The sequence below is a fragment of the Leptidea sinapis genome, chromosome 41, assembly GCF_905404315.1.
Source record: "Leptidea sinapis chromosome 41, ilLepSina1.1, whole genome shotgun sequence".
NCBI lineage: Eukaryota > Metazoa > Arthropoda > Insecta > Lepidoptera > Pieridae > Leptidea > Leptidea sinapis.
The window spans coordinates 373,724-397,541 of NC_066305.1; the positions used below are offsets into that span (position 1 = coordinate 373,724).

The window sequence follows — 23,818 nt, forward strand, 5'->3', positions numbered from 1 at the left end:
ATAATTATAGGTACGCGGCATCAAGTTGAAAAAGTAGTAACTGGTAAACCCAACATTAAAATTAAAAATAAACAAATAGAGAGGGTAACCGAACTTTTAGATTTTTCTGAATCCTGAATGATATAGCAATCTAATGGGCAGGGCGGTCCAATTACCATCAGCTGAACGTCATGCTCGTCTCATCCGTTACTGTCATAAAAAAATTACAAAAAACAACCGACTTAATAAACACTATTTCAAAACAATGTGATGTTGAGTTATTCGTAAGTTTGACGCATACATAATTATAGCAACTTTGAACCTCTATGGTGTTCTCATGGATACCATTTTCAGATCTGGACCAAATTGCAACGGGAATTTCACCAGCTTTCAAATAAAAAATAAATTATCAAACTCGGTTCACCCAGTCGGAAGTTCTGAGGTAGCAAACATAAAAAAAATACCGACGAATTGAGAACCTCCTTTTTTGAAGTCGGTTATAAAGATAGGTTCTGTCACCTGCAGGTGCGCCGTGTAGATGTGTTTGGCCGCGCGCAGGACCAGTTCGCCCAACGCGATGGCGTGCAGGTACGAGAGCGAGGCGTGTTGCCGCAGAGCCGACACCACCCGGCCGAGGTACCGCACGTTGATGCCTCGCGCGTGGAGAGCCTCCGTCAACCCCGCCCCGTCCATAGGAGCCGACGTGTGCTCCAAACACTCCCGCACCTGATGGAATAAGGGACGATTAAAAACAAAATGGCCAGTAAAACGCATTTATTTCCTCAAAATTGCTTCGGAATCAAATGGCACTCTGAGAGAGAAGAAGCGGCGCAAAAAACTCTCCCAGCATTCTTTTTTTGCGCTCTTTTTGATAAAAATATGCAATATTGTACTGTCATTGCTATAATTTTATATACTAGATTATGATTATTTAATCATAATCTAGTCCCAGGGTGCCAGATCACTAGGTTTTGTGGAGTAGTAGAATTTACGACAGAGCCATTTTTTAATAAGACATTTAAATTTATTTATAGATAATGCTTGAGCAGTGGCTGGGACTATATTATAAAAGTGTATACATTTACCCTTAAAGCTATTACGTATCTTATGAAGCCTACTAGAATTAGTTACAAGCAAGTTTCTTCTATGTTCTTCTAGCTCTGCATTTTTTTACTGTTAACTTTTGCTATCATAAGAAGTGAAAATATCCCTTAGATATTTCTGATATCAGTGATATACAATCATGTATAGTCAAATTCGCCACACAAATCGCAAAATCATAGAATTTCTTCAATCACCGCTTGTGTGTCGTAATAACTCAACTCAACTCAATCACCGGCCATTGATACATACATGAAATAAATATATATATTTATTATTATGATTTTTTTTCCCGCCTCGATGAAAAAAATCTTTTAGCACGAGGGATAAAAGTGGCCGATTCTCTCCCGGCATGACGATTTTGTCCCTCGCACCAGGGACTAAAAGCAAGCTTTTCATCCAGGTGGGAAAAAATCGTATACGTACCACGTGAGATAAGTAGGACATTGCCACCATTGAAATCCTCGCATCGGCTCGGGTGTCAATATTCCGCGGGTGAGCCTATGACCTACTTTTCTCTCTAGATGTGTAATATATAGTATATTACTATTATTATATTACACGAATATATATCGTTAGTCGGATACAAAAGTTTCGACAAGGAAATTAATACCAAAAAATGTACTCACGAAAGCCGGTATTTGTGTTGTGAGGAGGAAAGCGGCGGCCTCCTTCACAAGATGCCTTTGTTTGGCGAGTTGTTCTGGCTCCGCGGCGTGCTTGATGCCCGCAGAATACACGTCGGGGTTGAAGCGCACGTCGAATTCAGACTCCTTGAGCGAGGCCACGGCGCGAGCGGCGGCGGCGACTACGGCGCGGGAACGATCACCCGCTGTCGACACAAACAAAATTTAAAAAATAATATTTAATTTTTACTATAATAGAAACGAGACGAGCAACGTCATCCTCAATCTGTCAAGTTCCTTGTCTACTACAATGCAGCGTCGTTCAGTATACATGAAATCTCAAAATTCTAACTGATTTTTTCACCCACCACTGCCAAAGAATATTGTAGTACAAATTCAAGTTCAAATACAAATAACAATACAATAAGTTCAAATTCTTATCCACAATAGAAGACTATTTGTCAGATCACCCAATTTAGAAAATAAATGAAGCTCATATCTCATCTCTAGATTAGTTAGTCAGGATTAGATTTAAACTCAAAAAAAATATCATAAATCACGGAACATACATGAGATGTTATCTGTAGCTTCTAACATCCGATTGACGTTATTTTTTGGAACACAGTGTATATAAAATATATAGAACAGTGTTGGGAAACATTCATCAACTTACAATCATTTTCCTGTTTGTCACCATTGCATATCGAGTCGGTTATGCTCTCAACAATTTTTTTAGCGACATCAGTGTCAATCTCCGATAGATTCTCATCGAGGAGCAGTTCATCACTTTCTTTAACTGTCTCAATCTTATTAGCCTCTTTTGCTTCTGATTTTTCATCTATTGCTTCGGATTTTTCATCTTTTTCTTTCTCCTTAGCAACTTTATCTTTCTTCTTAGCCTCCTTATCTTTCGTCTCTTTCTCCTGACTCTTGTTGTCTTTTTCAGTCTCTTTGGCAGTGTCTTTTTTGTCGGATTCCTTGTTGGCTTCAATGGATTTTTGTTCTGTGGCTTTGTTTTGACGCTTCGCACTTAACTGTTGTAAGTGGAATGCCGCATATCTTATGAACATAAAATAGCGAGCCCTGTAAATAAATATACACAGTAATTAACAAATCATAAAAACTTTTCCAGAATTTTCACTAAAATAAAATTAATGCATGATATTAAGTTATCATGCCATAGTTAGAAATGTTAAATTAATAAATTTCCCTTGAGCAACGAGCAATTTAAAAAAATATGTTCTCAAAACCATGAAGTGAAAATCGCACGTTCCCGCATAAGTTTGTTAATATCACCCTCCCAAAAGGCATTATTTGAGTTTCAAGCGCTCGATATCACTGATATAGTGCCGAGAATAATTATTCTCCTATTGTCGTGTTTGTTTGTTTGACAATACTCTCAAAACGTGCTAACATGTATAATATATTATTACACGAAAAACGACTTTCAGTGATATTTAAACGTCATTTCACTTTCATATATTAAATACGTTTTTAATTTTTATAACTCGTAATTAAAATACAATAATATCGTAAGTAAATCCTAATAAGTCACCACTGATTAACATCGATGACTTTAAAAGAGATTTATTATATATAGTGTTGATGTGGAAATTATCGACCACTACAAACTCAAAAATCTTCTTCGATTACTCGATTTAAGATAATTATAAAAGGATGATCACATACCATCAAGAAAGCCCCATGCGTGAATGATTCACATAAAAACTTAATACTAGACTTTATTTCAATTAAGTCAAGCACAAAAATCTTATTAGAAACAGTAACTTACTCAACAAAACTATCGACCAATTCTTGTCTGAGACAGCACAGTTTGTGTTTGTGAATGATCGGAAAACCCATTGACTTAATATCCTCCCTCAATTCATCATCTTCCACTGTAAAATAAAAAGTTAACATTATTATTTTCTATAGGGATATTTTTAGATATAGATAATATAGTGTCTTGCTGTTAGACAACCGACAAACACAGGATAGGAATAATACTTTAGTATGCGTGACAAGCTGCGTCTTACACTCGCGATTTGTATGACACTTTGTGTTAGTGTGCGTACATTCCTCAAAATAGAGGTTACTTATCAACTCAATTTTTTTCGAAAACGTCGAAACAACTGTCATAGTCTATCTAGACGTATAAATGTACTAAGGGAACATTGTTGAAATGTGACAATAATTAAAACTGAATGGTGCATAAATACTCATTTGTTCAAATAGAGAGAATTAGTTTGAATCCCGAGCAAGTGAAGGTTGAGTTGAATCAAAAGTATAGCGAGTGATTCTAAAATCTAGAATCCAGAGGCTAGTAAGGTAATTATATTAATTTAAACAGATTTTTATTCTCTTTCACCGAGGACTAGTAAAAGAAAATATAATACCATATTCGTGCGTCCTCCAAACAACTATATATAACTAATTTTTTCTCACTTAGATGAGAAAAAGTTGTTGTTTGAGCACTATTTTTCAACTAGAAAGGAGGTGCAATGATGCATGAATCTCTTACAATACTGGTATCTCTCAAAAATATTTTAGCAAATTTAAGTAGTTTAGAGCTGATACTTTTAAAAGATTCCTCAGAAAAAGCTTATGATAAAAATTATTTGAGTGACTTATTAAAGAATCATTATTCTTGACCAAAACGGATTCAGGAACAGATTAGATCATAAAAGTAATTAGATTGTGGTATTGGTTATAGTAAGGCCAAGGAGACGAGATAAACATTGTAAACAATAGTGATGTACATAATATCAATACTCGAAACAAACATAAACTCGCAATTCCATCTACGGGCTCCGTAAAATTGCTAAATCTTTTAAGTGGATTGTGTTGTGTGTATCGTAAAAAATAAATTAACATCTAAGGCCTATTATAATGTGAAAGATTATTTGAATGATAAAGATAGTTGGAATTAATGTTTCTAAATTTTGTTAATGAATATTGTTATACTCATTTGAATATTATTGTAACTTTTGTACTTCATTCTGACTAGCACTAAACAAGTTATAAAGTGAATAAATATTTTTTTGAATTTGAATTTGAAACAAAGTCTCAGGGGTTCAAAACATTTTTATTTGAATAACTTATATACAAATTATGGATTCCTTATTCTAATTGCTGTGGTCTGTATTAGACAAAGATGATTCATCGGAAGAGTCCGAATCAGCCGCATTTATGACAATATAACTCAGTAACGGTCAGTTTGTTTATTTTTTTTCTCGTCTCGTTGGTCTTTGCAAAGTATTATTACTTACATTGCAAGAAGTTGACATCTGGCGGGAAGGTTCGCAGCAGATCAAGTATATAATGGCGGCCGTCGTTTCCGATGATCCCCTTGCACTCGACGCTGGAGCACAGCTCCACTGTGTCTCCGTTGGCGCTGATCACCGAGTGCGGCATAATCTTCAGCTGCTGCCCCGCTTTGCTTAGCTATAACAATTTTTATATTTATTTCGTAATTCAATTATTATTTCTCTTTTTTTTATGACAATAAGGGACGAGGCGAGTAGGACATTCAGTTGATGGTAATTAATATGTCCTGCCCATTACAATGCAGTACCCTAAAGGACTCTTGAACAAGACCGAAACACGATAATTTTTATACATTACTGCTTTATTGGCAGAAAAAGGTGCCGTTGTGTACCCATAATCTAGCCGGCATCCTGTGCAAGGAAGCCTCCCATATCTATCTACTCCGGTATTTAAAAATTTCAATAGGGTATATCCATGATTTAACAATTATTGGAATAGTGTAGATTTTGCTAGTATTTTATTAATTGAGGATGCATCCTTTTCAGGGTTCCAAAATCTCTATAATAGTTTTCCAAATGTTGTTGTTTTTATTGAGTGTAAATTCCGCAAGGATAAGTCTTCAATCAATTCGACACGTGTTTCGCCTCTACACGAGACATTCTCAGATGTTTTTTTATTATTTTATTATTATTTATTTATTTATAAATATACAGTTAAAAAATAATACAAAGTCCTGTAAAACTGTTTACGCAGTTTGTCTACAGGATCGAGCGAGTCTCATAAAATAAATCTTAAAGCCTATTTTACAAATTTTACTGCAACAATAAATATTGATTTAATAGTTTTTTAAATTTATTTTTGTTTGGTTCCCGTCGGATGTCGTCTGGCAAACTATTAAGCAGATATGGTATTCTTTTCTCTAAAGTTCTATCGCCAAAGTAATTGTTTACTCTAGGTACTTCAAGTTTGCCTGATGTCATCGAACGGGTGCCATGATTATGACTAATTAAGGATGACTCGCCGAATTCTGGCACGATACTGAATCATTCACACCCAATAAACACACAACATTTAGATAATTATGGATTTCCCCAAAATAACTCCAAATTCAATAAATTCAATTAAATAATAGCTTTGCCTGTCTAGAGACTAATTCTTTTTTTTTTCAAAGCAGCAAGTTTTTTTATGGAAAAGGAGGACAAACGAGCTTAAGAGATTTGTAAGTTGTGACTCATTTTTGGGAAGGGAGTTCTTTAGTGATCCAAGAAGGACCTTCATGTGGATATTGGATTAGTATAAAGCTGAATGACTCACCAGCTGCATGTACTTGGGGTGCGAGAGTACGGTGTTGCCGAAGTCGATGCTGCCGTAGACGACGCTCTGCTCCTGCTCCTTCTCCAGGATGCCGGGGATGATGGACTGCGCCGTGACGCGGTAGCCGCGGTAGTCCACCACCACGGTGCCCAACGTGTGGAGACCAGCCGTGTCCACCGCGCTATACACCCGCACGCCTTGCAGGTCATTCCTCTGTAACCATTAATACTAAATTAGGACAAATGGGTCACCTCATTATCTTAATATTAATACAAAGGCGCAAAAGCATTAACAAGAAACAAACAAAAATATACGAGATTGAGATTACTGATTTACTTTTTCAACTCAACTGTCAATTGCCACGCAACATTATACTTACTATTTATCAGATCCCAAAGAAACTTATGTCGAATTTTATTAACCAAATGTTTTAGAGTTTTCCTTAGTGTTAATTCCAGCAATATTTGAATAAAATTTTTATATAGCTGACTGACTGAAGAGACTGTGTTTTTTAGTCTCATATTTAATAATTTAAAATAAAGCTCATACGTATATTCAATTCAATTAAATTCAAAATATATTAATTTTCTCTCACAATAAAAAATGCACTGTTTATTATTATTATCTATATTGAAATATTGTTATAATTGTGAGAGACTGGCGCTTGAAATAGGTAACGAATACCTGTGCTACAAGTCACGTGTCAAGTGTGTGAGTGAGTGTATGTGTGTGTGTAGTGACTAGGTGTATGTGTTGTAGAAAATGTTTACCTTACAATATTAAATAAGTTTTCAGTTTCAGTATAGTCCAAGTGTTCAGCAATTCAAAAAGTTAAAATTAGGCGACACAGTCGTGTATTTCCAGTAGATGCATGGATCAGACTGAGGACTTACTCACTTTGAGTGCAAACAATAATTGGTTGTTTCAAGACGAGGAAGGGAACTTACCGGCGCAACAAAAGCAGCAGCGTCGCCGCCCAGGTCCTTGTAATGGTCACGCACGTCGAATCCAAGCGAGAAGAATATGTTGTTCCAGATGAACATCTGCATCTTAGGCTCCTCACCAGGATTTATGGCCATCACGTTTCCATCAACCACGGCCATCGCACCTCGGGTCGCCGCTGCCACGAAGTCGCTATGAACCTGCGTAGTATACACACAATTTATAACACAAACCAATGACGATCTATACACATATAAGGACATATCATTCACAGTCTGATAGTGGAACGGCAAAAATGTGCTTAAAGACAATGTAAGCACGTGTATGCACATTTCTTCAGTCATGTGTCACCTGTCAGTGTCCGAATCAAACCTTAACTGAATAAATGTTTGACATTGCTGCTAATTGACTTAGAATATTTAAAACAAGTGGAGTAAATGCGGCAATGTATAGATAAAGCAATCGAAGCTTATTATAGTGTAATTTGTGGCATGTTGTACCATATTTCGGGTTTGTTTTTGTACGAAGTGATTTGTCTATATGTATAGAATGTCATTGATACAAACCTTACCTTTGACAAAAACATAATATATAATGTTTATTCACAGTCTGATTGTTATGCACCATGTGCTTCAGACATTACTGAAAAATTTAAAAGTCAGCCAATGAGTTTCTATCAACATAAATATTAAATCCATTAAGGAGATACTTGTATCACAAAAAGCTAGGATAAGTTGGAAGACACAAAAATTATATAGTGGGATGCTCCTTTGTACAGAATGCCGGCTAGGTTATGGGTACCACAACAGTGCCTTTTTCTGCTGTGAAGCAGTAATGTGTACCTAAGTATTATTGTGTTAGATCTGAAGGGCGCCGTAGCTTATGAAATTACTGAGCAAATAAGACTTTACAAGGTGACTCAAAAATTTTGGGTTTTTCATTTCATCCCTTGTCGTAAAAAAAATAAAGAAATATTGGTGACTTGCATTCAGCATAAAGATATGATCAGAAACGATCGAAATATCGCTTTCAACTTGCAATACATTTTTATATGACTCCATGTACGATTGCATAATTTAGGACTAGATATTTGATTTTTTTTTTACAATCTTACTTTGAAAATAGCTCGTTCTCTCAGCAGCCGCTCCGGCAAGGTAGACCGGGGCAACTCTCTCGTCGTCTGTAACTCCTCGTTCCAGTCACGCGTCTGGCCTGGGATGTGTTCCTCGTAACCCAGTTTGGAAGAGAACGCTACACACAAACACCGCTTGTGTCAATCAAGCATCGGTACCACAATGTCTCCATTAACTCATGAGATATTTGCAAACATTTTGATTTAAATAGAAAGCTTAAAAAAGTTGCAAACAAGTAGTAAAATGCTATAAATTAACGTTATTATTTTTCTCGTTAATCAAATATGTAATTGAATGAATAAAATGTGTGGGTGTCAAGGCTTTGGAAAGGTTTTAAATTTAACCGACATAAGATTGTATATTCTATTATTTTGTTCGAAGTTTAAACATTATGGGACCTGTTTTATAATTAAATATCGGGACGACCGAGCCTTGCTCGGATTTTTAAGAATGTACAAAACTTGAACAAAAAAAAAACTAATAGGACATCTGGATTCGAACCGGGGTCTTCTGCTTTCCGGATCACCCAATGTCCCATCTGAGCTATAATAGTCTTGTATATAGTGGCGAAATTTACCTTTGTATTCTAATGTTATTGTAGCTGTTTCTCATTCAAACATGGATAAAACCATTTTTTTTAAATTGAAACCTAGCTAGATCGATTTATCACCCCCGAAAGCATACTTCTGCATACTTAATTTTATGAAAATCGTTGGAGCCGTTTCCGAGATTCAGATTATGTATATATATATATATACAAGAATTGCTCGTTTAAGGATATAAGATTTAGTTTTTGACTTTCAATAAGTGATTTCATATCCTATTTCAAATAAAAATATTTGAATTTGAACACCAAAATACGCTTGTTTTGTGTGGTGTGGTTAAACAATTATTAAGAAAATATCACAAGACTTTTATAATGAAATTAAATAATCAAAAATCTTGGGTTTAAATGTAGAACAAAACTATATAAAAAGTTCTGAATGTACTTAAATGTTATCCAGTATGTATTTTTTCGGTTTGCAAGTCTGCTTGAGTTATGAGCCTTGTGATATCCTATACAAGCCACAGGCATTCAAAATCAATTAATGTCTATTTTCTTGTCGAAGCCATGATTTTTGCTTGGACCAGAAATTTTTAATTTAAAATACATCTATTTGAGTTGTAAATGTTTGATATTTAAAGGAACACTATACTTGAATCAGATTTTACCGTTCAAATGAAATAGCTTAATGCACATCTGTCAAATTGTGCATTGAATTTAAGTGAATGAGTTTCAGCTTAAAGTATTAAAAAAAAACATGCATTAAGTTAACGAAACCATAATAATAATAATGTGCATATTTATGAAATTCAAATATAGAAACTCACAAAATAATGTGCAAAAATTAGGTTTACCGGTATTTTTTTTTGTAAAATGTTAATTTTAAGAGTGCTCATGTCTACTTGCTTCACTGCAATTTGACCTTGAAGTTATTATATCAAATGGATAACTTACTATCTTCAGCTCGGATAGCATCAACGGTGTGTTCTAACATCGGCGACGCCCACTGATACAGCTGGTAGGGCGTGGCTACTCTTTCAAATGGATGTTTCTGCATGCGTCTCTTTTGCACCATCGCGAAGTTCCGTTTGAAGGCAGGAGACACAATGCTTAGCAGTTCAATTAAAGAATGGCATAATAGGGACGGGGTTGATGGTCGCGGATTGAACACCTCTTCAGTGGATCTATAATAATAAAAAAAGGTTTATTATATATTAATAGTTAAACCGGTATTAAGCCACACCAGAGGCTGCTTTGCACAGGATGCCGGCTAGATTATACGTACCACAACAGCGCCTATTTCTCCCGTGAAGCAATGTGTAAACTTTACTGTGTGAAGGGCGCCATAGCTAGTGAAATTACTAGGCAAATGAGACTTAACATCTTATGATTCAAGGTGACGAGCGCAATTGTAGTGTCGCTCAGAATTTATGGGCTTTTCAAGAATCCTGAGCGGCACTGCATTGTAATGGCCAGCGCGTATCAATTACCACCAGCTGAACGTCCTGCTCGTCTCGTCCCGTATTTTCATAAAAAAAGCGGTAATGTAAAAGCACTATTTTTGTGTTTCAGTTTAAAGCGTAAATTTCAATATTCAATCCTAATCTAAAATCGGCAAGACGAGCTTGATATTACAATCCATATCATTCATTCAATCCAATTTAATAACCGATCTTGCAACTTTTTTGATCTCTTTTCACATTCCATCTAAGAAATGACATTCAGATTTTTTATTTTGATTTGTATAATAATAATATTGACACACTTTTTACACAAATTATCTTGCCCCAAAATTAAGCATATATAGCATGTGTTATGGGTTACAAGACAACAATATATTTAATACAATATAATTACTTAAACATACATATTAACATACATAAATACATTTAAACATCCATGAATCGGAAACAAACATCCATATCCATCATATAAATGCTTGCACCTACCGGGATTCGAATCCAGGACCTCTAGCTTAGTAGGTAGGATCGCTAACCACACGGCTATACAGGTCGTGTATGAATGTGATGAATGAGATGAAAAAAATTGATATAATAAAATGAAGAGTACAGGATGATGATTTATGGACGAAATAAAATCATCTTAAATTAGAAATCGGATATAAACGCGGCTTCTAGCCGGCATCACGTGCAGTCTAAATCGAAATATACAATCCTGAGCTGCAATCATTCTAATGGGCACGGCGTATGATAATATACCATCAGCTGAACGTCCTGCGCGTCTCGTCACTTATTTTCATTAAAAAAATGTCTTACTGGTTGAGGTAGAAGCCTCGCGGACAGGCGGTGATGTGGAAGTGTCTATCCTCCAGCGTCAGGATGTGCAAGTAGAGTAAGTCGCCGCACATCTTGCGGGGGCCGGGGGGCGGATTCCACCCTGAAGTTGTCAGCACCTAACAACAACGACAATATTTAAATACTTTAACACACAGTAAAAAAGAACTACAGTTATTTATGCAACTGTTGAGTAATAAGGGGTGTTAAAACACAAATGTTGGTTAATAATAGTATCCACATGAGTGTTTTAATACCTAATTATCAACAGTTGCATACAAGACTTTATCAACACCCATAAAATGAATCCTCTATAAAAGATTCTGTAACTGTTAGCTTACTGCTAACATTAAAAAAGCCAGCCCTAGTAACCATAACACCATCCAAAGGAGTGTTATTATATGAAAACGGATGATATAATGTTATACTGAATTTCATTACAACACTCGTTTGGATGATGTAATGGTTATTACAACATTGGGTGTTTTAATGTTGGCAATAAGCTACAGTTAGCTTAATGATACCATTAAAAAAGCCAGTCCTAGTAACCATAATATCATCCAAAGGAGTGTTATTATGAAAACGGATGATAAAATGTTGTACTGAATTTCATTACAACACTCGTTTGGTTGATGTTATGGTATTTATCTACACCCATGCTTTAAATTCTGTTTTAAAGATTCTGAAACAGTTAGAATTTCAAATCGATCTCAAAACAAACGACGAAGTGAGGACATAAAAATACAAATGCCATCACCGGCAACTACCATACTTTATTTACCTTTAAGCACTGTGGAGCCTTGTTCTCTTTAGTCAGTCCAGGGTGTAGTGGCAACAGAGGCCGCTCCGTGCTCCCGGGCATTATATAATCCGGCGGCGTGCAGTCAACACTCTCCGGGCGAGACTTTTTCTTCTCTGTAAAATTGATACTGAGCAATTAATTTATTGCGTTTGAAACCGCAGCCTTCGCCGGCTCAAGAAAATGTTAATCAAACATAGTTCTGGGCACTTCTGGGGGTGTGCAATGAAACGCTGATCGAACAGCAAATCAAACACAGAAAAATTTAACTTGAATGACCACACAGATTCTGGCATGTGTCAGATTTATCATTTCTTTAAAATTCTAATATTTTGCTTTTGTATTTTTTTTTTTAATTTTAAGCACATGACAAAAATCAAGCATAGGTAACAGGTATTTTTATTACTTAGTTATCTTCTTATTTGTAGTATGGCACATTTAATTATTTTGCAACAACACCTACATAACATAAATTAAACATAGGTTACTGGAATTTTGATTACATAGTTTTCAATTAAATAGGTTTAGCTTACTTTGTAATAATAAAGTAGAGTTAATTGAATCGGCAGAATAGGAGACATTTGAAATATAAAAATTTATATAGTTGCCTCTCTGCGAATACTTTTAAGTGAAGCGGCCAAAAAATTTAATCAGCCATAGATTTTTATCTACAGAAGATATCGTTCTAAAATCAAAGAATAAATCAAAAACAAGTTTGACGGCTGTTTGCCAAAATAAAAGAAATTAGCCAGAAAAAAAATTTACAGATGCCAGTTTCTAAGGATGTTCTTAATAATAAAGCAGATACACTATTGCGTCACACTAATGGGTATGATGTGTTATAAAATTCGTTATTGCTATATTGGCTGTAATCATTATGGTGTCGTCATACTGTTATCAGCAAACAATTAACTCGATTATCGTTCTACTTAGCACGTGTTTTTAACGGGTCAGTCTCTTATTTGCGAGACGTAAGTCTTTTTCTTTTAATGAAAATAATGGACTTGATGATAATTAATACGCCCTCCCCATTGCATTACAGTGCCGCTCAGGATTCTTGAAAAACCTCAAAACTTCTCGCGCTCGTCACCTTGAGACATAAGATGTTAAGTCTCATTTTTGCTCAGTAATTTCACTACCTACGGCGCCCTTCAGACCGAAACACAATAGTGCATACACATTACTGCTTCACGACAGAAATAGGCGCCGCTGTGACAGTCTGATCACTTTGAAATGAGAGAAAGGATAGGAGAGAGAGAGTAAGAATTTACTATTCCTTAGTTCAAATCGATACCAATTCCAAAGAGTAAGAAGTCTGAAATTCAGTAAGTTTGAGATGAGTATGAGAAATCATTCCATAAACGATAACCCACCATTACCAAATAAAAAAAAAATTCAATAAATGAAAGCAGTTTAATTCTTACTTCCAATAGTTCTTCACAAGTCTAGAATATTTGGAATTTTCGTTTCAAAACTGTTACAACTCGAGTTCTTTTCTTATGTAACGCTTTCTTAATTGTTACTCTTTGGAAGTGAGGTTTCAAAATAAAAACTCCATTAGTCTAGTGATATCTAGGCCATTGGATGATGTACTTTCTCTTGTCTAGTGGTAGAAACTTATGAAAATATGATGAAAGATAATAGAACATATGAGCTGGCGTATAAGAAAAATGTACACCCCTTAGGCTAGGGTTACTATGGATTCGAGTTCTGACGAAAATTTGTTCTGACGAGTTCTGACGGATTCGTCAGAAGAAACAAACGCCTATCCAATGACAGTGTTTGCACTGGCAACGACGAACGCGTCAGAACATGCACGACGTCGTCAGAACCACTCGAGCGTTCAAACGAGTTTGATTTTTTCGCACTACCTGCGTCTGCGAATTTCGAGTGATTTGGTTTCCACCATGGATAACGATAAACTGATCAGTCTCGTGTACGAGAACAGGTGTTTGTGGGATATGAGAGACAAAAATTATCACAACAGAGATATTTCTCGGTAAAAGTATGAGAGAGATGATACAGAACCCAACACTAGCAAGCAGCAAGTATAATTTTTTATTTTGATGTGGGGTTTACATTAATTAGGTACGTGAGTACCTAACCATGATGAACATGACTTGTAGATCTATAGATTATTACAGTAGGTTGTATTATACGGAATTTCACCTGATGGACAAACAAAATAATTTTTCAAGGTTACTCTAGTCTCATTCGCGCTTCTTCCGTAGTGATTATACCTCCGTGAAACTGGCACATTGTGTAGGGACTCAAAGTCCACCTCTGGAATATCAACGGAAGTAAGACCTTCTTTATCGATGTCAAAACATATTCATCAAATTCGTCCATCTTCGCTGGACGGCAGAAATGAACTGACTATCAGAATAACAGAAAACGCGCATAGTTGAAACGCCTTGTTCTGACTAGGATTTCGGACGTACTCGTCAGAACAAATTTTCGTCAGAACTCGCATCCATAGTAACCCTAGCCTAAGACAACAACGCGGGAATCTGTTTCACTATTTGTTTGCAAGTGCTTACAGAGTATCTCCAGCATCGCTTCCGGACACCTGCAGCAGTATGTCAAGACTAATTAGCTTTTTGGGACGGCCTGCGATAGGTTATAGTAAACAGAACAGGTTGTAAAATGAAACGACTGTTATGACGAGCGCTCAAACCCGTCGCGTAACTAAATTTATTGATCATAAAACTTGACCGAGCATCCGTGCAATACGCACACATAATATATGAATTGCAGCGTGCCCGCATGCAACACACGTACATAATAAAAACACATCAATTCATTAATAAGAATGTGTACACGGACGAATAAAAAAAGAAGGACTCCGTGTCACCTTACAAACAAGTGAAGCACTAAAACAGGCAGGCTAACGTGTAAATACATAGCCCCACGCACACACTTACACTAATACAAGCCGATCGGCCGCCATTGTGAGATTTGCCATCGTCTGTGACAGATCAGTTTGCGTCGCAATAAAATATTTTAAAATGCCGTTGTGCGTTGTAAAAATGTGTAAAGCAATCCATCACAATTTAAAAAATCGGAGTTTATAGTGATTGAGGCTATAAGGGAGAAAAAAATTGTGTTACTGGTATCCCCCGTAACCGCACACACACTAGCATAAAAGAGCTTCACTTGCTAATATCACGGCGCGGAGTCCTTCTATTTTACTAGTCCATGAATGTTTACTGTAATGTGGAAGAATGATATAAATTACTACCTAATATATCCCCCTGTGTAACAATATTCAAGAAAGCCAACGAGCTGCACTCCTGGCCCGCGTAGGCATCCACATAGTCGATGGACTTCAGCAGGTCCCTCACATGGCGGACGTGGATCCGAGCCTCTCTCATCGTGTACGGCTCTTCCACAACCTGCAGAAAGCCAAATTATATCAACACGTACACCCGACTATATCTATCTATACGAATATTATAAACCCTTTTGCTCTAAATAGTGATTTTTAATATGGTATGATTTTTATTTGTTATGTTGTTAAAGTGATACCCCTTTCACTTCTAGAATTAATACACAAATAAAATTTGAAATCCTAATTTTATGAACGATACGGGACTCGATTACAAGAGCGACATCTTAAGTCAATTTCCTTATATGCAAATATTGGGGTTGAGCAAGTTATCAACTGTAAAGTGGATCCTGTAGATGAAGCCACAACCTATGAGTTGAAAAAAGCATACAAGATTTTATGACGATACGTCACTCGAACGGTTAGCTCAGTTGGGAGAGCACTAGCACGGAACGCTAGAGATCGTGGGTTTGAGTCCCGCATCGTTCATAAAATTTTGTTTTCAAATTTTATTTGTATGATTTTTATTATTATAACACAAGAAATAAAGGATTGCTTGTAACTAATTCTAGTAGGCTTCATAAGATACATAATAGCTGTAAGGGTAAATGTATTTACTTTTATATTAAAGTCCCAGTCGCTGTTCAGGCATTATCTACAAATAAATATGTTTTATTAAACATGGTTCTGTCGTAAATCCTACTTACTACCCCACAGCTGAATATCTTAGTGATCAGACAGCCTAGGGCTAGATTGTGATTATTTTATAGCAATGACACTACAATATTGTTTATTTTATTAAAAAGAGCGAAAATAATGCTGGGAGAGTTTCCTACGCCGCGCCGTTTCTACACTCTCAGAGCGCCATTTGTTTCAGCATCGGTGGTAGTATGAAGTGATATTAAAAATAATTTAAAAGGAATCAATTTTGAGAAAATAAAATGCCTTTTAAAGCGGTACCTTTTGTAGTTTTGTTTGTAATGAACAAAATAATTATCATTTCAAAATTATTCTTAAAATACTTGCACCAGTAAAATTACTCATTTAAATTATCACTGAGTAATATTATTAACTAAGGCTGTTATTGTAGATCACTATGTAAATTGCAATTATGCTTAAATCTTAAACGGTTTAAATGTCTTATATGTGTCAAATTAAATAAATTATTAAAGGCCCATGTAGGCTCAGCAGAGGGTAAAAAAGTAGGTCCAAAATAAGTTTATGATACTGAGATGTATTTCTGTAGTGTGTCAACCGTACACATTTTATTTAGTTTTTCATCTAATAATGTGAAATTTTCATACAGTTTAAGTGCAATTAGATAATTAAAAACGTAATAGTAAGTTGAATTAATTAGAAAAAACATACAATAATAAGTGATGTTCTACTACATAAGAATACTGAATTAATTTTTGAATGAAATATAGGGTTTGTGGCATGAACAAAAGGACGTCTGTCAGAAGTTAAGATGTCGGAAACAAACAAGGTATGCGGCCGTTGTGGCAATAAGGACAAGCGAAGATATAATGTATGAAATACAGGTTTAAATAAAAAAAATACTAAAACTTATCAATTGTAGCTAAACGCTGTGAAACTTTTAGTATTATTCATTTCTTTTATAATTATCAAGATCGTATTTATAATATATATAGATATATCTACAAGCGTTTGCTTTTGAAGCAAAAACAACTTGTAATTATGAAGCAGGAATGGCCTTGGTATATAATGGCCCTTAAAGGCGTTTAGAATTTGCTTGCGTGAATATATGCAAAATGGTTGGCTAAGTAAAGATTATTTTATTAAACGATTTATATTCAATGAAGTATGATTTAAAATGACAGAGATTCAAAGATGATGAGAACTTAGTCGCTAAAGAATTCGTCGAGAATTCGCTAGAGAAGTCGAAGAGTTTTTTAAGATAGAAATGCAGTTAAGTTTAGAAAAAGATATTCCAATTATGGTACAAGGCGACTGTTTAGAAAAATTAAATTTGATTTACAGAAGTTATGGGCAACAAACGCATTCTCATTTTTAAATGAGCAAGTAGGTTTTATCAGAATTTTAATATCTGTTATAAAATTAAAATGGATAGAAACATAATATAAATTACTTAAGACGGTCGCTCTCTAGGTATATCTGTTGCATAATGAGAGAGACAATTCACATAATTATGTAGATATATTACGTGATATTGTGCAAGCTTAAACACTAGCTGCCGCGTAGTTAACGTGTCGTTCCATTGAGTCCAATTTAACTATTTATGAGCACACACATTACACAGTCAATACAACTCCATTATCACGATGACCATGACCTGTTCCGTGCAACATTTTACAACAGCAGCAGTATTAAGAATAAGAATGGGCAAATAATATAAATATAAAAAATAAGGGACGAGACGAGCCAGACGTTCAGCTGATGATAATTGATTCGCCCTGCCCATTACAACGCAGTGCCGCTCAGGATTCTTGAAAGACCTAAAAATTCTGAGCGTCACTACAATTGCGCGCCTTGAGACATAAGATGTTAAGTCTCATTTGTCCAGTAATATCACTAGCAACGGCGCCCTTCAGACCGAAACACAGTAATTCTTACACATTACTGCTTCACGGCAGAAATAGGCGCCGTTGTGGTACCCATAATCTAGCCGGCATCCTGTGCAAAGGGATTACTGATAGTTCATCTTCATAGCATTAAGTAAGTAACTTGACACCTTTCGTAAACCATGCAGTTTTACGACTTGTGATCGGACTATTGGTTTACCGACAATTATAAGGTTTCTAGAAACGTACCTTTATTACCGAGCCTTCCTTCAAACCCTCGATATTCTTTAATTCAGCAAAGTTATCTAACGTGACACCATCCAATTGCAGCGAGAAGCAGGTGCGATGGCATGTATCTTCTCTATCCATCAGTACTTGGTGAATTTCTTGGACCAGTTCCATACTAGATACCTGAAAATGTATTTATATTCAATATGTTTCTAGTATGACAAACGAATTCAGGTGACTTCAAATAATCCGAAAAATTATGAGATTTAACGCTACACACGGGAATCAGCAGTAAGTCAAATTATAACACTTTTTTTTTTAAATTGGCCTCCCTACAACTACTATAACCTAAATAACTTTATAAACAGTGCCCAAACCTTGAGACCCTCGTGAGAATCACGTTCACCACTAGCTAGTATTTAAAAAAATATTTATTGAAGCCTTCATCATCACGAAGAAGATAATTATTAATGGGGATAAAGCCTAGTAATAAATTAATTTCTAATCCAAATGAGTTGTCTTCTGAGCTTGAGTTTTAATTTCTACTATATTATAATACTTCGTATTTAGTCATTATTCGTGATGACGAGTCAGAGAAACATCGGTTATGACGTGTTATGTGCCGCCGCTCCACTTTATTTAGAATTTCAAAACACTGGTGATCTCCGGCGCAGAAATATGTAAACAAAATATTATTTGTTATACAAACCTGTATGTCAAGTGGCTCAGCTCCGGGGCTTACAATTTTAACAGTGAAGCCCATATCTTGAATGAAAACTACTTCAGCATCCCCCTTCTTCTCGTCTCCATCCTCGCTAGGAGATGATTCCCTCTCTTTATCGCCATTAACCACTTTTTCAGAATCACCACTAGTTTCTTCCGATTTACTTTCCTCTTTAATTGGACCATTTGTTTCTTGTTTATCGTTAGTAGCACATTTATTAGATGTATTATTCTTGTCTTCGCTTTTATCGATTGAAACTGCTTTTTTATTTTCTTTTTTCTTGCTAACATTTTCTTTATTTTTAATAGGATTACGTTTACTATTTAAAACTCCATTCTTGCCCGTTTCTTCGTCTTTTTTTACGTGCATATCGCTGTCAATTCCATTAGATACTAATTTTGTATTATCATTACTACTAATATCACATTCTGTGTTTTCTAGTGGATCGCTATTGACAATAATTACCTCGATTGCTTCAGCGCCATTTGTTATTGGTTCTTTGGTTCCTAATTTACTTTTCTTATAATTATTATTATTTGATATCGAGCTATCTCCATTAACATTACTTAATATTGTGTTGCCGCTCTGACCTTGTACTGTTGACTTGTCGCAGTCATTTTCAATCTTTTGGCATTCTGTAAATCAGAAAATTTAAGTTAGAAATTATGTTAACCTATCAATCACAATTATATTATTATTTTAAACAGGTATATTAGAAACTTGAACGTTTAAGAAATGTCACAGTCAGGAAAATTTTGTATAATAATGGATTACATATAACATAAATACATTGCATACAAACGAGCAAGCAACAAAATTAACTCACTAAAACATGACGAAGAAAAACAGTAACACACAATTCGGTTGGGATAAGGAATATTTAAGATATTATAGGTATAATAAAATATATACATAAACAGTTCTACACAAAATTCTGTAGGAGTCTGCAGGTACACGTTACGAATATAGTAATAAAAACTAAAAATAATAGTTAAAGCTGGCATAACAAGCACTAAGCTTAGAAATACTACGCTAATTAACAGAAAGGGTGATCGTACAGCAACAACAAAAAAATCAAGACATTTTTAGGTTTATCTACGCCATGCGGATTCACAGAGTTGATTGACAGAGACCAAGACAACAACAATATGCAACGCAACCTGAATTCGCATGGAACTGCGTAGGCACATTATTGGCCGGAGTAGGAAGGGCTTTTTTTGCTGCTGCAGCGTACGAGACACGCGGCAGCGCTGATCCATTTCCACCGCCCTCGTCATCAGCACGCCCATTCGGGGCGCTCGCGTGTCCGTTGCTGACCGCCGAGCCGCTTTCCTTATTCATCTTCGTTTTAGGTTTATCCAACTTTTCTGATAATAAAAAATGGCCACTTAGTACTTTGTAAATAATACTTAATACACGTCCTTAAATTTACGTAACACCGGCTCATGTGTTGACATCAACGAGAAGGATCACCGCGAGACGCCATGTTACTATTACAGTGTTAAAACTTTAGGGTATAATTAAATAAAATTTACAGAAGACTACAGCGAACATTCTTTAGCGGCACGTCAATCATCCATTTTTTATGTGTTTCGTGTCAAGTGGAGGCACGCCACACAGCGCGGGGATACATCATACATGATTCATTTCACATTTGGGTTAACACTACGCTTCTAGCTCGGAGGAAGCGGCTTGTAGCGCACATTTCGTGTTTCGTCCCGTGACTGGGGTCTGGGAGCCACGTGGTCGTGCGCTGGCGCATCGCCAACTCTCTCCAGCGGAGAGTCAATAATAGACGGAAATGGGATGCCGCCAACAATAGACGCCATAGCAATCGTTACGAGTACGATTATACTCGACATCTAAACTGTTCTTGCTCTCTGAACAATATATAAATACATCAATACCGTGACAACTATTGATGTCCAATAACCAAAGAGTAATGCGTTAGTAATATAATTATTCATTAGATTTGACATGACCTACATAGAATATTAAGTTTTGTACTTGAGTAGGCGTGGATGATAAGAACAAAATAGAATTATCAAAGTCTATAAGAATGTTATGTCTCCATATAACACAAGCAATTTATACATGGGAGATATGAACCGTGGTAATGTTGATTTTATCTCTGTTGCCTGAAGCAAACAAGATAACGCGACGCCTGTGCCTACAGATATTAAATCAAAATTTACCGATAACCAGACGTTGACATGATTTCCTTCTTTCTGGCGTGTGAACATTATCGTTCAACGAACGCAAGAGAGCTTCTTACCTTACAAGAATAGAGACGAATCAACTCGGCTTAAGTTAATAATACCACATACATTTGCGGTTTAAAGAGTCTATTTCTCAAAAAGAACAAAAGTTCACTTACATGAGAACAATGTTTCTAAATAAATATAAAAGAAAACAAAAATGTTATAGTTACGGTGACTTTAAACAATAATAAATTCAAAACACGCTATGTTCTAAGGTAACAATCTATCTATTGTGATTGACAGTGCTTTTTTAATTTAGCTTTAAAATTTGGATAAGATTTTAGCTCAAATATATCATTCGGCAAGTCATTATATGGTAACGCTCCCTCAAATTGTATAGTTTTTGTACCATCATTTGTCCTAGCTTTAGTTAATTATAGTTTATGTTTGTTTCGGGTACCATGTTTATGTGATTTGGTCTTGAAAGTGAATTTAAGAGTATTTTTCATTTACATCATTAACATAACTATCGTCCATATCGCGTGCATGACGTCATTTGACGCTGCATTTGCATTCACAGTAGGAGGATACGTTTGATATTCAGATCAATACAAAGTCTTGAGGCGTGGACGGGTTCAACAAAATAAATCAATGAATTATGCAGAGGCGATGTTTTACTCGATGCTACTAACGATTGTTATCAGTAAATAATACGATTATATGACAATATGTATAGAAAAAAAGTTAAACATACCAAAATATTTATTACTATTCCTCTCGGCGCGGCTTCTGGCTTCTCATTGAACTTATTTCAAAATATTATTTCAACATGTATCTACAAGTAAACTATATAAATTTTGACACTACGTAAATTTTTGATTGATTTGTTTATTTATGGATAAAGTCGATAAATTGACAAAGAGTTTTTATAAATAGTATTTACTGTATAAGGACATAATATGAAACTGTGCGACAAAATATATTGTGTTTATTGTGTTGGTTGTAAAATATGTAAGATATTGTCGTTACAGAAACTGGCAAACATAAGTGTCTCGCTAACAGCTGATTTCTATTCTCTGTGGCAGTCCTAAAATGGCATTACAATAATAAAAAAAACACGTTAACACCGTAGCCAAAACTTGTTGGCAACACTTTGCTTACATTTAACTTCTAAATTAGTATTAAACGTAGTTACTATACATTTGAAGAAGTTTACGTTGAAAAAGAAAATGTCAAGTCTCACTTAATACTAAAGTAAAAGTTAAATAAACTTTATTCAATTATTAATCATGGATTAAACTAAGCGCTTTTGTATATTCACTATACATATTTATTTTAAATTACTGAATCTACCATAATATGTTCGGAAAAGTACAGCTCGTGAGAAGAATATGCAAGAAACAAACATACTCTCTTCAATCAATAGAGTATTTTACAATGGCCTTAATATATAAAACAATTATTTTATGAGGTATATCGAATATAGTATAGAGTTCATTGTTAAAAGCGTTTTAAATATCAAATAATTCATCTAAAGTAATAAAGAACAAACTGTGTATAAATATAAACTATCCTATATTGGATGCATCAATCTTTAGAGCTTGAATTCATTGTTTTGTAAGGATGCTTTGTGAACATGATGGTCGTAATTACTGTCATAATTAGTAATCACATCCAACAAATACAATGATTTATTAACTATAACTTATAACAGATAACAGACGGAGACTAATTACTATAAGTAGCGTGTATTAAGGTGAATATCCGGACTACCGAGCCTTGCTCGGATTTTTAAAAATGTACAAAACATGAACAAACAAAAAACGAATAGGACATTTGGATTCGAACCGGGGTCTCCTGCTTTCCGGATCACCCAATGTCCCATCTGAGCTATTATAGTCTTGTATATAGTGGAGAAATTTACCTTTGTATTCTAATGTTATTGTAGCTGTTTCTCATTAAAACACGGATTAAACTACATTTTTATAAAATTGAAACCTAGCTAGATCGATTAATTGCCCCCGAAATCCCCTGTATACTAAATTTTACGAAAATCGTTGGAGCCGTTTCCGAGATTTAGATTATATATGTACATATTATACAAGAATTGCGAGTTGCCTCTCTTAGTGATGGTAAATAAAACAATAAAATAAAAAGTACACCTGTTATAATCGAATGTATGTATTCAGCACAAAAACATCGAATCGTGAAATAAGAATGAGTCGAATCGATTCATGACTTCTACGAATACGTCAACAGTATAGAGTTGCATCGCGGGTAGTAACAGCTCCAAATCACATTACCACATATTACATAAGACGGCCTGACGACCGACGACCGTTCGCTGCGTCGATATTGGCTACCGTATTGGCTTCTCTACGATACTACACTACACCTTGACGTTTATAATAACATATTAATTAATTATTTGCGTACAGGAAAATAATTTATACATAATACCAACGTACGGATTCATTGTCATAAAAACGTTTAACATTTCGCAAGCATTAATTTTGAATAGAAGATGTGACATGTTCGTTCGGAAAGCTCCGTAAAATCTTCTCGTCCCAAATAACGCAGTGTCTGAAGACGAAGGTTTTCAACCAGTGTGTGGTGCTAGTGATGACTTACGGTACGCAGACGTGGTCGCTAACTATGGGCCGTACGAGAAAGCTCATGGTCGCTCAGAGGGCAATGGAGAGGGCTATGCTCGGAGTTTCCCTGCGAGATCGAATCAAAAATGAGGAGATCCGTAGTAGAACCAAAGTAACCGACATAGTCCAAACGATTGCGAA

At 35.4% G+C, this 23,818-nt stretch overlaps 1 protein-coding gene across 4 annotated transcripts in view; it reads right to left on the reverse strand.

The window, feature by feature from the left end:
- LOC126976489 (clustered mitochondria protein homolog) overlaps nucleotides 1-23,818 on the reverse strand; it is a 57,725-nt gene that overhangs the window by 17,954 nt on the left and 15,953 nt on the right. Inside the window, exons 1-16 of one of the 4 annotated variants that reach the window (XM_050824843.1) lie at nucleotides 21,778-21,862; nucleotides 19,983-20,189; nucleotides 18,808-19,457; nucleotides 18,120-18,281; nucleotides 15,241-15,394; nucleotides 11,982-12,115; nucleotides 11,183-11,319; nucleotides 9,861-10,090; nucleotides 8,344-8,480; nucleotides 7,235-7,429; nucleotides 6,288-6,500; nucleotides 4,976-5,150; nucleotides 3,499-3,604; nucleotides 2,380-2,789; nucleotides 1,710-1,912; nucleotides 499-705 (exon numbers count right to left, since the gene is read on the reverse strand). In XM_050824843.1, the coding sequence (XP_050680800.1) occupies nucleotides 499-705; nucleotides 1,710-1,912; nucleotides 2,380-2,789; nucleotides 3,499-3,604; nucleotides 4,976-5,150; nucleotides 6,288-6,500; nucleotides 7,235-7,429; nucleotides 8,344-8,480; nucleotides 9,861-10,090; nucleotides 11,183-11,319; nucleotides 11,982-12,115; nucleotides 15,241-15,394; nucleotides 18,120-18,281; nucleotides 18,808-19,457; nucleotides 19,983-20,163 (3,294 nt within the window). In that variant the 5' untranslated portion in view covers nucleotides 20,164-20,189; nucleotides 21,778-21,862. Of the gene's footprint in view, nucleotides 1-498; nucleotides 706-1,709; nucleotides 1,913-2,379; nucleotides 2,790-3,498; nucleotides 3,605-4,975; nucleotides 5,151-6,287; nucleotides 6,501-7,234; nucleotides 7,430-8,343; nucleotides 8,481-9,860; nucleotides 10,091-11,182; nucleotides 11,320-11,981; nucleotides 12,116-15,240; nucleotides 15,395-18,119; nucleotides 18,282-18,807; nucleotides 19,458-19,982; nucleotides 20,190-20,357; nucleotides 20,520-21,777; nucleotides 21,863-23,818 lie in introns of those variants that run through there. The other 3 variants (XM_050824842.1, XM_050824841.1, XM_050824844.1) reach the window with 3 other exon arrangements.